General features: G+C 36.0%; 1 protein-coding gene across 13 annotated transcripts in view; it reads right to left on the bottom strand.

Moving 5' to 3' along the window:
- Positions 1–14,899, bottom strand: part of LOC102231320 (ras/Rap GTPase-activating protein SynGAP-like) — a 174,393-nt gene that overhangs the window by 59,940 nt on the left and 99,554 nt on the right. Inside the window, exon 1 of one of the 13 annotated variants that reach the window (XM_023331083.1) lies at positions 295–355. The exons of the other annotated variants lie outside the window; for them this stretch is intronic. Within the exon in view, the coding sequence (XP_023186851.1) occupies positions 295–313 (19 nt within the window). The 5' untranslated portion in view covers positions 314–355. Of the gene's footprint in view, positions 1–294; positions 356–14,899 lie in introns of those variants that run through there. 13 annotated transcript variants of the gene reach the window in all.

Here is a 14,899-nt window from a genome sequence, read left to right as displayed (position 1 = left end):
TAGATCTGACTTCTCGTCTAAATCACACCATCCATCTCATTGCTCTGTTGCTCTCTCTGCTTTTCCGTCATGATGTTCAAACACACACCTCCTCTCTCCCACGCAGGTATTTTACATAATTCAAACAGTGTATTCATCCTTCTACCTCTCCTCAGCCCTTGATCTCTCTCTCCTAATCGGACTCTCTTCCCCAACAATTTCTTTCCCTTTTTCTGCCCTCTTCTTGTTTTCATCTGGTTCCCTCCCGCTCAGATATGTTCGGACTGAAGAGCCCTCCATTTTCTCCATGCTTACCTTTATCTGTAGTCCTCATTTATCCTCTCGGCCCTCTCCCTTCTCTGCCTTTCATTTACCTGTCCAAATGGCAATCTTTTCACTGAGAGCCTGCTGGTCTCTCTCTGTCTGCAGTTCTAACATTTTCTGCAACCCACGCAAACACGTGGAAAAAAAAATCTACCATGACAGAGTTTGCAGTAACTGTGCCAATGCCTCTTTATCCAAGTTCAGAGCCTAGCAGTAAATTGCCACCTGTATGTCGGATAACTGGTAAGTGAAGGAAAATTCTGTAAAATACACATTACATATAAATACATCAGATATAAAGCGGGTCTTTACATTAAAATACGATCAATAATCTTGACTTTATTCTTTAAAAATGTGCAACAAATGATGACAAACACTTTGTTTTGCTCTCCCACACCTCAAGTGGAAATGCAGAATACAAGAAACATCCTTTAAAAGTACAATATTTCAGGAGAAAGTTTCTGCTGTCATATTGCTGGAGGTTCCAATGAAATACATAACTACTCTTACAATTTGTACTAAATGAGTTATATCTCAAGGAAAGAGCTTCTCAATTACATTTTGCAACAAATCTCTCTCTTTAGACATCCAAAAACATTTGTATCATTTTCAAGGTGGCTAAAAGAAAAACTGATATCGGATAGTTTTCAAAGCATCTGCAGTCTGAACGAGTTTCAACCGAGTTTTACATTTGACAATATTGTCCACAAGAAAAAGCCAAACAGTAAATCTGGATGTAAACAATGGCTGTAAATTATAATTACGAAATTATGAAAGAAGTCTGTGCCAGTGAATCGCATCACATCTCCATCCCACCACTCTTGGTTCTGACTGCGCATCCAAACAAACTTCTCTTGACCAAAAAAAGGTGGTTATTGCAAATAAAAAAAGAAAACAGAAGCTTCATTTCTTTATTTGGATACTCAATTGTAGCAACTATCAGTAGTGTTGTTAAAATTACACTAAACATTGCTACAAAATTATTTATAATATTTATTTATGGGTATTTCAATTTTCTTTCCCCAAAGTAAAATGGGTTTTAGAGAACAAGACAGCTAAGGCAGAGACAAAGTCTTGGTAAGAGTGCAAGCCCCAGTGGATTTAACCAAAGTAAGATCATGCAGAGCTAAAAAAAAAACAAAAACCTGGCAAATTACCCTAAAATTATGTGTTTGCACACTAAATGTTAAATCTAATCACAGTATAGTTAAAAAAATCCCAACAAGTAAATAGTATAGCACAGCTTGTTTGAAGGAGGCTGAAGGCAAAACTTTCTTTTCTTTAAAATCAACACAGCAAAGGGTCATAAAGTTCCATCTGGGAAAACCACAAACCTTCTGGATTGATGTCCTCAGGACAGAAGATCAAAGTACAGATGTCTGGCCATAATGCACAGTGGCATGTTTGCTGAAGACCAAAATTAGCATATCAACACCTCATCCAAACTGTCAAGCATGGTGATGGAGGGATGAGGAGTTGGGCTAATTTTACAGCCAGGTGAGCTTGGCACCTTGCAGCCCCTGAATAAATCTGTAACTTCTCTCTATGCTGAAGTATTTTAGAGTTAAATGCAATTCTGAAGTTTGGCCCAAACTGGGTCAACAGCAAGTCTATGATCCTAAACAGAGAAGGAAGTGATCTGCTATGAAGTTTCAAATGATATACTTCCAGAAACTAATTTCATACAGGTAGGACAAAAAAGGGGGAAAGTCTGCCCTCAAATGTTTTTTTCAGATGTTGCAACTTTGCAACAATTTTTTACCGGGACCAAAACTTTATTGAACATCAGTAGTCATCAAGCCAAACAGTGATGGCATCAGCACTGGAGAAAATTACTGCATCTATTTTTCACTTAAGGTTGTGTTGCCTGAATGTACTAAAGGAATAATTTTGTAACATTATTTTGTGCTAGATATACAGTAGCCCACTAATGTGTTATTTGACTGTAAAATGAATCTTTTTGTTATGCAAATTACTCGCGATTTGGTTGTTCAAGATGGTGTCAGTAGTGCATGTTCATACAAATAGATGTACTTACAATGTTATTCAGCAGAAATTCAGTATAAAAGTGTTCTGTATTTAGATTATATTGTTTGTCCTGTTTTCAGTTTCACCCTTTTGAATGTCATTAAACCTGCTGACAACGTTCTTTGGTCTCCAGAGTTGTTATATAAAAAGTTGCTGGACATCAGACATGCACCAATAACAGGACACAAAGACTAAGAACAGGAAAATAATGACGTGCTTGCAACGGCCTAGTCAAAGTCAAGGACACAAGCTGATTATAAAACCGTGGTAAAACCTTTATAAAAGTTTCTTAAAAGCAAACACATTTTATTTTAAAGAACGTGAATGACACATGGTAAGGATTCATTTGAACTTTCTCTATAGTCGCCCTGCAGTAATGATCAGAGTCTGCTACTTTACTGGAAGTGTTAGTAAATACCAGCAGCATGTACACATCATAACTAATATCAATCAAAAACCCCACAAAGAAGCACTATGAGAAACATATGGTTCTCACATCTTAGTGTAATAAGGTGAATAACACACTGTGAAAATGTTGCACCCCCAACCCCAAATAAACCACAGTTTGAACCATTTCTGTGGGTTCATCTTCAGAAAGTGAGATCATAAAAACAAGAAGTGTGCTATCCTAACCCTGAGGGTAATTATAAAAGAACATCAGTGAGCTTGTGTCTTATTACATCCTCCAGTGAAGGGTTTTATTAGGGCTGAAATGTTTGTTTGCTTTTAGTCCTGCTGGTTGTCATTGTTCTCAATTACCATCTGCACAAACTTCCACCCAATTCCAGGATTAAATGTTGTTTCCCCCTACATCACAGCTGAGAGACACAACAAGTCATGCTAATGCTTTCTTTTTGTAGCATATAAAACACAGAAAAATGGCTTACAGAAGTGTAATCTTACCAATCATATCCTAAACATCCCCATTAAAGGTAATTAAAGCTAAAATAAACAAAGGTTCTCTGATGGCTTGAGGTTGTATGACAGCTGGGACTTGGAGTAACACTTCCGTAATGACAGCATTGATGTAAAAAAGTATGTTAAGATTACATAACAGCAAGTGTGGCCTTCAATGCAACACGCATGAACATTTCAGCAACACAAAATTAAAAAGTTTGGTTTAGTGCCTCTTCACGCTCTGGAATCATCCCAGAAAATGGAGCTACTCAGCCTATTTCTGAGGCTAAACTCTTCTCATTACCCAGGATATTGTTCTTTCAGTTTTTATTGCATGGCTATGATGAGGACTGAAATGTAATTAATAAGCAAATCTAAAGCTTTGTCTTTCAGCTCAGTTTCTCCTTGACCATTTATTGTATCATAACTTTAGGAGCACTCTCATTACAGCAGACAAAGCTTTTTCTCCGTCTCCAGCTCAATCAGACTGATGGCATCACATTTGACACCAGAATGTTTTGGTAAATAGATTATTACAACTTTCATTATTTCATATATTCACACTTTTCATTATAGCCACAGTATTTGCTTAGATCAATCTCTGCACAACTTATTACTGAGGGAACGACCTCATTTGGGATCTAACAAATGAGATGATCATATCAATTATCACAATTGTTGCCGCTCTATATTTTTACTATTATTCTATAAAACAAAGGGTAGTGCTGCAATAATTACAGCAGCTGCAGAGTAAAAAAATGATTAAAAAGTAGTTTAAATGATACCAAAATAATCAGAACTAAAAATAAGTTACAGCAAATGTCATAAGCAGAAACAAACAAATGCCCAAGACAGATCAATTAATTTCACATTTTTATGGGAAACATTGTTACGGTACTCTAATTTTCAAAAATGATCTCTAGCCAACAAATCTCCACAATGACCACTATTTCTAGGTCATGAACTGCCTTACTAAAGTTTAGCACCAAATGCAGCTGTGAGCTTCAGCAAGACTGAACCAGAAACTCAACATTTCATTTCTATCACCACAGGCTGAGCAGTGTTGACATTTTGTTCGGATATAACCTTAAGACCTGTTATTTTCCACTAAAACATTTTCATGGTTTGGCAGAGAAAGAGACAACTCTGAATGGGAAACAATAATCTGTCTGTTAAGGTTGTAAGTCGCCACACAAGGCAGACTGAAGTTGACCAACACTGAACTTTACAAATCAATACCACAATTAAAAGTTGTCCTGGAAAAGCAAACAAACAAAAAAACAAAGAGGATCTCTGTCACTCTACTGAGATCTGCACTGGACCAAATAGCAATAAGGTCTGCAGCGCTCTCCGTGCCTAACAGATTTCATTCACCTGAAACAAAAATAAGCTATGTCGTATGCGGAAACAAACAATTAGGCATTAGCCTTGATGCTCAATGCTAAGGCTAATGGTGAAAAAACAGCTACTCCAGCTGCCTGCAGCATTCAAAAGGTCCAAAGTGGTGCACAGCATATTGGATGGGACAACACACTAGGTCTGTCATGAAGCTCCCATCTGTACAGAATAGATTTCCCAACAGCTGCCCTTTTATGGTGCATTCAAGTACATCTCGGACACTGGACCATCTAAATGTTGAAATAATTCCAAAGTAAATTATTATTTTAATTCCCACATGTCTGCAAAGATTTCCTAAACAACATTGAGCACATTCAACTGGTTTTATTATCCGTCCGTCCATCCATCTGCTATACCCACTTATCCTTTATCAAATTAAATAAATCAAACCAAAGCTTTTCTGTAGTGTCTACTTGTTATTTGCTTCTCTTAATTATAAGTTCTATAAACATATAAACACATGGTTTGTTTTGCTTATAATGTGTGAAAACTACATTGATACAAAAAGAGGCTTCTTGCTTACGAGTGCGTTTTCAGGTGCAAATCTTCTGTGGCAGCTTTGTGGATTAGACAAAGTAATCAATGTTTTGTACTTGTTTTGTTTGTACAAAAGATGTGCAAACCTTCAGTGAAGCAAGGCTTTTTAGTGTGTTTGCTGAGTGTTTTCTAGTCCTTTTTGCACCTCATTAAGAACTTTAAAATAACCTCTTCTCTTATATAGGACTCCCTTACGTCGGTAATATTAGTTTTTTGTAATTATTTTGCATATAACGGCAGAAAAGACAGTGCTCCTCTATAATTTAGACAAACCGTCCACATATTGTATGAATCCATGCAGGCATTTTAAATTGAAATAAAAATTTACAATTCAGGGTGAATACGGACATCAATTCACTTTTATGGAGTTGATACAGTCTAAGTACCCCATTCTATATGCAGAGAGAGGAGAACAGTAGGCGGCATCTTGTGCGAAAACTCGTTCAGGCTCAGTATAAAAATCATCTGCTCTGTAGTCTTTTTCCAAAGCCTCCTGATAGATTTTAGATGGATGAGGTCAGCAGAGGATGCTAGCCCGAGACAAAATTCAAACCAAAGCATGCATGCTAGGCTTTGTCTTGTCAGCCTCATCCAATAAATAAATTCACGCGTTGATTTAATCAAAGCCATTAGGCTTTATTTTTAAAAAGACATTGACAGCAGAATAATAATGATGATAAAAAAACTCTGAATAGACTCATTGGAATCTATTTTTCACTCAGTCTCTTTTTGATCCTTACTCTGGATCTGTATTCTGTTGCCATGGAAACATTTTTTTTTTCCCCTTTTTCCTGAAGCACCTTGTATTTTATTTTCAGACGCACAGTATGTCCAAAACATAAAATCACTTGAAACATTAAGGGTCTTTAGAAACTACAGCAGCAGAAAAACATACATAAATGAATAGATTCAGCTGAACAGTGAGATCTGATTGAGGGCTATCTGCTAAATAATCAATACATCCTTTGATCTCTTCAGTCAGTGGTAATGACACTCAGATGATGAGGATGCATGAGGAGAATTACATTCATTTTCTTGTTGGGCCTAATTTTAAAACTCTTACATAAGTAGCGTTTATGGATGATGTAAAGGCTTGAAAGGCAGAGCAGAAAAATGCAGGCGGAGGCATCATCATGTCATGGGGGGTTGTGATTCTGCCTGACTGGGGTCATGTGGAATAGACCTGCCTGCCTCTTTGATTTAGCCGCTCAATAAATCACCCATGCACCGGAACAGTGTCGTTTAAGTCGCTTGTTCATGTTTTTTGAAATCACAATCCCAAAACATTCCACTTGTTTTTGAGAGAAGGCCAAGTTTAGGAATTTAGATCTTGATAAATAAACAACAACAAAGCTCTTTTGTAATGGCTATAAACCTTGAATTAAGTTTTTAAGCAGACACAATAAACTGAAAAACTAAAAACAACCAATTACTTCATCTGGATTCGGAATGGCTGATTATGTTTTGATAATACTTCAAACTATTGTATTTTTTTGACAATTAATTGTCCTTAGTTTCACAAAGTAAAGATCTTGATTAGAAATTATCTTCATCCTTCCCAAAATGTACAGGTAGAATTCAATAAAAATAAAGATATTTTAGAATAACGAAAATCATTTCACACAGACATATTTTTCAATTCCTTCACGTCAGTATAAAAATGATTTTTAATACAGAAATGTAACCTTACTGAAGAATATAAACATTTTCAGTGTAGTTTATGCGCTCTATACGTGGTTATGGCTCCTTTTGCTTGCAGAACTGCATCACTACAGCATAGTATGGATAAATATGGCATTCCAGGAGTTTAATCACATACAACTAATAGACTTATTTGCTGGGCTGCTACAATATATGATAAATAAGGTTTTTTCTTCCTGCAGCCTTTCCAAAAAACCTATAATTGTTCAGTCCTTTTCCAGTTGTCCTTTCTTGAACTTTAACATTTATCATGCAAACTTTGTTCTTAAGAGGATGAGACGAATCTCTTGTTTTTTTGTTGGTTTACTTTTTTTTTTTGCCTAAGGATGAATTTGCTTGGACAAAAATTCCATGGAAATTTGGAAAACCTTTCAAACAAACCATAGTAAAGTGAAGTTTGTACAATCTCAACATTTATTCTTAACTTATATATATAATCTGATCTCTGAAACTTGCTTTCAATTCAAGCCCTGTTCTATAAAAATACAATATTGCTTATTGTAAACTGTTTTTGATGGAAAAATCTGAGAAATGTTGGACAGGATGCTCACAGCTGAGCTTGCCAGTTTCCCAGCTGCAGAAAAGGCACAGACTGTTCATATTAATGGAGTTACTACACAAAGCATAGCAAAGAAACTTAGTTCATTGAAGAGCATGAGGTGAAAGCAGGATGTAGTGCTATTCAACTTAATGACTAGTGCCCCTGGGTCAGCTAGTTCTTGAGTTTTTAAAGCCAATTTTCTCTGAATCAACGTTTCTCTGTCTGAGACTGATTGCACTAAGAATAGCCCCATTTCTCTCTAATTTACCTTGTAAATTAGACAGGCTTAATTTGACATCTTGAAGGCCGTTCATATGTTCCTGGTCCTGTATTATAATTACCACCCATAGCCCACTAATGCAGCAGTTTCCACTGCTAAGCAAATGTTACTAAATTACGGGTGGTGTCAAACGCTAAGAACATTGTTTGAAATCCATTCCCTTACTTATAAACATTATAATTTCAGGAACAATGTCAAAAAAATTGTTCTTTACAAAGTAATCAGGGATATAATAATAGTGCACTTTATCTTGGCCAATGGAGAGCATTCAAGAGTGGAGTTGTTGCATGTTCTGTTTTTTTCTTGAAGCAGAATCTTTCAGCAGATGGCAGGAGATTAAATGGCCCCTGGAAAGGACGGGAGGGATTTCTCATAATAAAGACATCATTCTTCATTCTTCTTCTTCTTTTAAATGATCTCCTGCGTTAAGAGTGAGAACCGATGACATTGTCAATCACCCTCAAATCCCATTGCAGATTTACAGGGTGAAAATGTACATTTTGCTTCATCAAAAATAAAAATCAATAAAACTAATCAAAAACAAGCATTTTCCTGTTAAAAATGTGCTATTATGCAAGCAACGAAAAGATCCAAGATGAGTGTCATCTTCCTCCACCATTGTGGCTTTACTGTGGTTTGTTAGAATAGAATAGAATAGAATAGAAACACTCTTTATTGTCCCATACCAGGGAAATGCAGGTATAACAGTTACGAAATGACGAAACATCGAGGCATATAGATTCAAACAAAGACAAAAAAATAAAAATATCAAAAAACAAAATGAACAGAATTACAAATAACATAATGTACAAAACAGGCAAAATTGTAACAATTTGCTTCATATTTTGTTTGGTTAATGTGTATAACTTTAAACTGTTTTAAAGTCAGTTGAATAAATTGTCAATTTTAAAACAGAAGAATATTTCTAGATTTCAACATCAACCTGGCAAAAGAAATAATGAAAAGTATTGATAAAATTCAAACCAAGACAATCACAAACAGCACAAAGCAAAAATGTAACAAAAGAAAAGGAGGGACACAAGGTTTCACCCATCTCATATATTTAAGACACAGTTATCCGTAACACTGACCAAATGAATGTACATTTTGATTTTGAGGAATTCAAAATTTACTTAAAGAATTTGAAAAATTGTTCTCACAAGGTTTTCTGATATTTAGAAAATAGAAATAATTTTGGTAATTCTAACTAAGAAAAAACAAGAGAAGTTTGGTCTGACAACTTCAGACAATGAGAAGAAGTGTGTATGTGTCTTATTACTCAGTGTATGTAAATATCTGGTTTCAACTGTAAATAAGCCATTATAAGGTTTACTGTTATCATTTCAACTGAATATTCAATTAAATTGATTTATGAAGCAGTTTGAAAATAATGAGATTAACCAACATGCTGTAAGGAAAGGATAGTAAAATATTACAATACCAGAAAAATTATAAGTTCTTTCAATGTATTAAAACGAAAAGGCATATTATAATGACACACACATTAGATTTTTAACTTGAAAATTTCCCCGTTTTAGTGAAACTGCTTTTATTCCCTTCGTTTTTCACTGCATCATTTCTACATCAAAACTCAGGAAATTGTGTCAAATCCTACTTTGTCTTTCTGTCATTATTGAAGGAGTTATGATTTTCTCTTAGGAGTGTGCAAAGCGCTCAACTCCAACTCGCTATTTTAAGCTGTATTATAAAATTAATATAATAAATATTTTATTTTTCCAAATTTTTCCTCAAAACTACAATAGTGTAGAGCAGTGGTTCTCAAATGGGGGTACGCGTACCCCTGGGGGTACGTGGAGGTACTGCAGGGGGTACGTGAAGCTTTTCAAAATATCTTCAAAAAATCAGTAGGCTCCTCATAATAAGTCTTGGGAAAAATTATTTTGTAAAAAGTTCAATAAAATATAAATGTGTGTTCATGCACTGAATTTTATATTCAGTATTTACAGGGTATTTACAGCACTGTACCTCTTTTTTATTCCAAAAATGTTTTGCCCGTGTCAGGGGGTACTTGACTAAAAATATATTTTTAAGGGGGTACATCACTGAAAAAAGTTTGAGAACCACTGGTGTAGAGTAACAAATTTTTGCATTTACAACATTGTGCCTTTCACAATTCAATAATTTTTTGATAAAATGTAGTTTTTCCACAGAATCTTTGTTTTGTTTAAAAAAAAAAGTTTATGTTTTTGTTTGGCAGTCTAATGTAACTAAGCAGCTCCTCCATCTCTGCTCCACAAAAAAAGTAAGAGGCGGGAGTCACTATAGCAACCAGTGTGTTAGCAGGTTCTTCTGTTGTATTAGAATTTAAGCTAAGCTATTCCGTTGAAATGGGGTGTTTCTAATTTTCTAGTCATGCACAAGAGAACTGCTCCTTGAAAATAAGTCAGATTTGATCTTTTCATTAATCTAAACTTAAACATCCATAACAATTCAATTTAATGCTAGAAACTAGACCTAAACAGGATTATCAGCCGCCAGAGAAAGGCAACAAAAGCTTGCATGTCAAACACAAAATAGACACATTTGTTTTCATATGGCAGCAAGCCACTGCAGCATTCAAACACTGTATGTACAGCCATGTGCAAGGAAACATGAGATGCTGTTCTTGTTCATTGTGAATGTAAATCTGATGTCAGGCTGAGCGCTGAAGAGGGAATGTGTGGGTGGCAATCGCTTCCAGCTCAGACCTACTGAGAGAAGTGCAAGAGAGACAGAGTTAAAAGAGTGGGAGGGAGGGAGGGATGTAGACACACATGAGTAAGAGGTTGGTTTAAAAAAAAAAAAGGAAGAAATTGTGCGTGCGTGGGGGCGGACGTGGTGGTGCTAAGTGCTCGTGTAGGAGTAGAAGAGACAGTGCAAGAGCAGGACTATATGGAACGAAGACAGGATGACAGCTGAATAGAGGAAAAAAAAGGAGAGGCAGAGAAAAGGAGGAAGTGCATCTGGGGGAGTGGTAACAAGAGGTAGGAGCTGGGAGTCGGACTGACAAAGGGGGAGTTGGATGGAGACAGCACAAGAGCCAGAGATGGAGGATGGAGAGGGAGTGGGTGTCTTAATAGTGCTGAAATGCTCAGGGCTTTTTGTATGTTTGCCTTTGTTATGATGGAAAGCTGTTTGGCTCTGTTAGATTTTGATACATGAACTCTGACTACAAATGCAAGGCAGTCACTGCTGTGTTTTTACACATAGAGCAATACACAGTGAAATCAATCATACACTGACAGATAAATTATATTATTATGGGACAGGAAGGGAAAATAAAGGTGGGTTATGAATTACTTTATAAAGGAAGAGTAAAAAATAATGAATGAATCTGAAGTCACCTGAAAACAAAAGCTGAATTAAACTTTGTAGACATCTAAAGTAAAGGACTACATTTTCAGAGCCAGAATGTGAACAAAAAATGGAAGAAAACAGCATATTAATGTTTTTAAAATTAGCTTGGATTGATTAAATATGCTGTAATAGTATTCAGACGCTTTCAACTTGTTCTTATTTAGTTGTATTACAAACCTAACATCTTTTATTGGGATTTTGTGAAACTGGTGCATAATTTTTAGAGTAAAAATATGAGAACTGTAGGACTCATCTACAGTAAGTACATACATTAAAAAAGCACTGCTTTTACAACTCTACCAGCTTTGCTTATGAATACATAAACACTTTTGTCCATTCTTATTTGGAAAACAGCTCATGTTCACAACAGATTGCATTTGGATGGAGAGAACTCTAACAAAACTTTGTCCAGGATTGCACTGTTCAAACTCCACCATCAAACCATCCTTCTGTGTTTTTTTTTTTTTTAAAGAAATGTTTTAAGTCAATTCAGCAGTGATTTTCTCTGTATCGGTCAATACTAAACCTCAGATATCTATGTGAGCACCAAAAGTAGAAAAATAAAAAGTGATCGGTACATCCCTATGTATTTCCAAGTAAAACTTGACACCTTAACACCACTTTGTTTATTACGTATATCACAAACTAAAATACAAACAGTTGCAGCATGACTATAAATATTATATGTAGTTTTTAGTACCAAGATGCTAGCAGTGTCAAGATCGCTTTGCTAAGGATTTCTATTGGTTATAAAGCACATCACACTGATGCTCCTACACCAGACACAAAACACTGACAAGCAAATTGTTCCTTCTAGTTTCATGTCTAGCTAATAGATCCCTTAAAATGATAGAACCACTTCATGGAGGGTGAAGGAACAAATATTTCCATGTAAAGAACCTACATCCTACTTGGTGTCTATGGAGCAAGAATTTTAGTCCCTTGCGGTCATTTAGACATTTCAGAAAGAATTCAATTGAGGCCTCGTCCACAATCACTAGCTGGATAGTGAAAAAGAATGACTACTAATCCATCTATCTAGGAACACATCCAACAGGGAAATTACTGCCTAGCACTCCTATATAATCTATTTCAATGGTGAAGCCCAGCCATCATTCAGAGGAATCTCATTTGCTTGTATTGTTCCATATCTCATGATAACATATGAATGTTGGAGTGTAGATGCATCAGTAAATCAAGAGCTTTTTGCCTCAAGATCTTTTTCACAGTGGGAGACTTGAACGATTCCTGCAGAACTGTGGATGAAACAGAGATCCGTGCATCTTTTTTGGCAGCTCCATTCTGCCATCAGTTGAGAACAAGATTTCAAGATATGTTAACTTTTGAAGCTCTACCCAATAGATTCCTCTGCTCCTCTTTCCAGGTAGAGACTCACTCCCAGCCAGGAAAGAGGAGCCTGCATCTTTTTTACCAATTAGCAAACATCACCCAGTGCCTTTAAAACACTGATACAGCCCTAGATTGTGTCTTGGACTGTTTTATCAGAAAAGGACAGATGGATGCCTCACCTTGGAACACTGGACACCAAACAGACACAGCCAGTCTGCACTATTTGGCAGAAAACAATAGTTGTGTTGCCTTTTAGAGTCTGGTTTGGGATGAGAGGGCAGAGACGCAAAGTGAGAATAAGTGTTTGTTAAAAAGCTACTTTTTACTCATTTATCTTTTATGTTGAATCTGACTGTTTTGGACTGGAATAAATTAATTTGTCTTACAAGGTGTGTCTTGAAGGGTACTTTCCTTGTGAATGGAACAATTCAGTTGATTTTTATAGTGGCACTATAAAAATGAACTAAAATCAACTTGAAGGACACATTAAGTGCTTGAATACAAGGCAAATGAAGGTTTCCTATTGTTTCTTGACCACATTTCACATCATCCAAAAGTTTTCTCCAGTTCCTAACAAGTGCTGAAAGGAGTGCTGAGCGATACTGCACTTTGAATATTTAATCAAAGAGGAAAAAAGAGCTAAAACAATGATAGAGCCTTTAAAAGTCAGTTAGGTCAAACACTACATTTGACCAAAAAGGAAGTAAGGGGTAGTAGTTAAACGTGTGGTATTGTCAGGACTATAGTACCATTTCATATAACAAAATCAAGTAACTATATCACCTTCATTTATTATAAAATGCTGAATATATATAAAGTATAGCTTAAAAGACATCTAAACACCTTGAAATTGGGTTCCGTCTCTTTAAGAAGCTCCTACTTTCTTTGACTTGAAGCTTTCACAAAAATGCTCCTCCATCAAGCCATTCCTTAGGAGCGATGGGCTGAGAAATAGTTTGTATGACAAGCTCAGCACATGTTCGGTTCCACTAGGTGTTTAATATTTGCAGCTGCTGCTAGTCTGAAGGAGCTGAGTGTGGAAATTAATTTTTTTTCAATTTGGAAAAATAAATCTCAGAGGATCTCCTACGCCTACTGTGCAGACTTATAGATTATTGAATGCACATTAAACTTCTACAGCAATATCCTCAAAAAGGGCTACAAAACATAAGAACACTAGATATCAGTCTATAGTAACAAGTAAGTGTGATACAGCAGCCCTGATCATCATGATTAAAAATTATGCCAAATCATTTTCTTATGAGTATAATAAGGTGGCTAAAAAATGTCAAGCAACTGAAAATTACACAAAACCAAAATGATTCACAAGACAGTGCCACTGTATCTAATACCAATAAATTATTGTACAGCAGAGCACACTCTGGAGAGGAACAGGAAGGGTTGGCAATATTAATCTAAAACATTTTACCACTGGGTGGTGTCTCTGAAAGATAAATATAATTTTTAATGTTTTGATGTCATTCTCTCACTCCCTGCTGAAGGGTTCAGATTTCTTTCCCCAGTATTTATGAATGAAAGGTCTGTGAAGCCAAATCAGCTACAGAGTGGAGAATAAAAGAGACAGTAATTTGATCAAAAGCAACTTCTACTTCAGTCTCAGAACTTAATCCATGTGGAAAGTCTAAATTCCTCTTTTATCAAATATTAAATCAGTCAAAGCAATTAAATGAAGAAGCTCCCTGAAATCATCAAGATTCACTGAGAACTGCTCTTCACCCTGAATCGGCTGCACAGTCCTAAATAACCAAACATGTCTGACTGGAGTGTGGGAGGGAAACTCAAGCAAGCTCAAGTTCGGGATGCAAACTCTGCAGAGATATGCCATGTGCAAAACATAACATAAGCTCTAAAATTCACTGCTGATTTTACTGAAATGAAAAATAGATGTTTTTGTGTAGGGTGAACAAAAGTGAGTAATAAATTGTCAGATCATTGGATTTATGGATTTTGATGCTACTTGCCTCCTTTAATAATGTGTTTTAGAGATCTGAGTAACTTTCAAGAAGCACAGCTTCATACAGAACTGTCAGTCAGCTTCCCACTGATTGCTTTTTGTCTTTTGTGCTTTCACTGGAAGTGAAGAGTGAGTGTCTTGTTGTTCAGCAAACACACCTCCTGCGACTTTCAAAAAGAGAAATGAAAGGTCTAATTTTGTCTAGCTTCTTTTCTTTTTTGTTGAACTTCAATTTTTTTTCCAATAAGGGTCAGCGGGTACAGTTTGATCTGATTTACCTGGCTCCATACTGCAGGTGGAGTCTACTTTATTCTAAAATATCACTGTGTGTAGCAACTTAAATTCTATAATAAAGCAAAATATCCTTTCTTGCGGAAGAAAATCTGGTAAATCATGCTCAGCAGCTCTCCACGTCACCAAACAAATCCCATCCGGACTCAACAACCAGAACCCCAAAGTCATCAACAACTTTGAGCAGGCACCATTGTTTCATATTGTTATTTTCCCCAACTTTTTTTCACTTTTCTTTTGG

The sequence above is a fragment of the Xiphophorus maculatus genome, chromosome 3 (genome assembly GCF_002775205.1).
Source record: "Xiphophorus maculatus strain JP 163 A chromosome 3, X_maculatus-5.0-male, whole genome shotgun sequence".
Classification (NCBI taxonomy): domain Eukaryota; kingdom Metazoa; phylum Chordata; class Actinopteri; order Cyprinodontiformes; family Poeciliidae; genus Xiphophorus; species Xiphophorus maculatus.
Note: the sequence above shows the minus strand (reverse complement) of the source record. Positions and strands in the feature narration are given on the sequence as shown.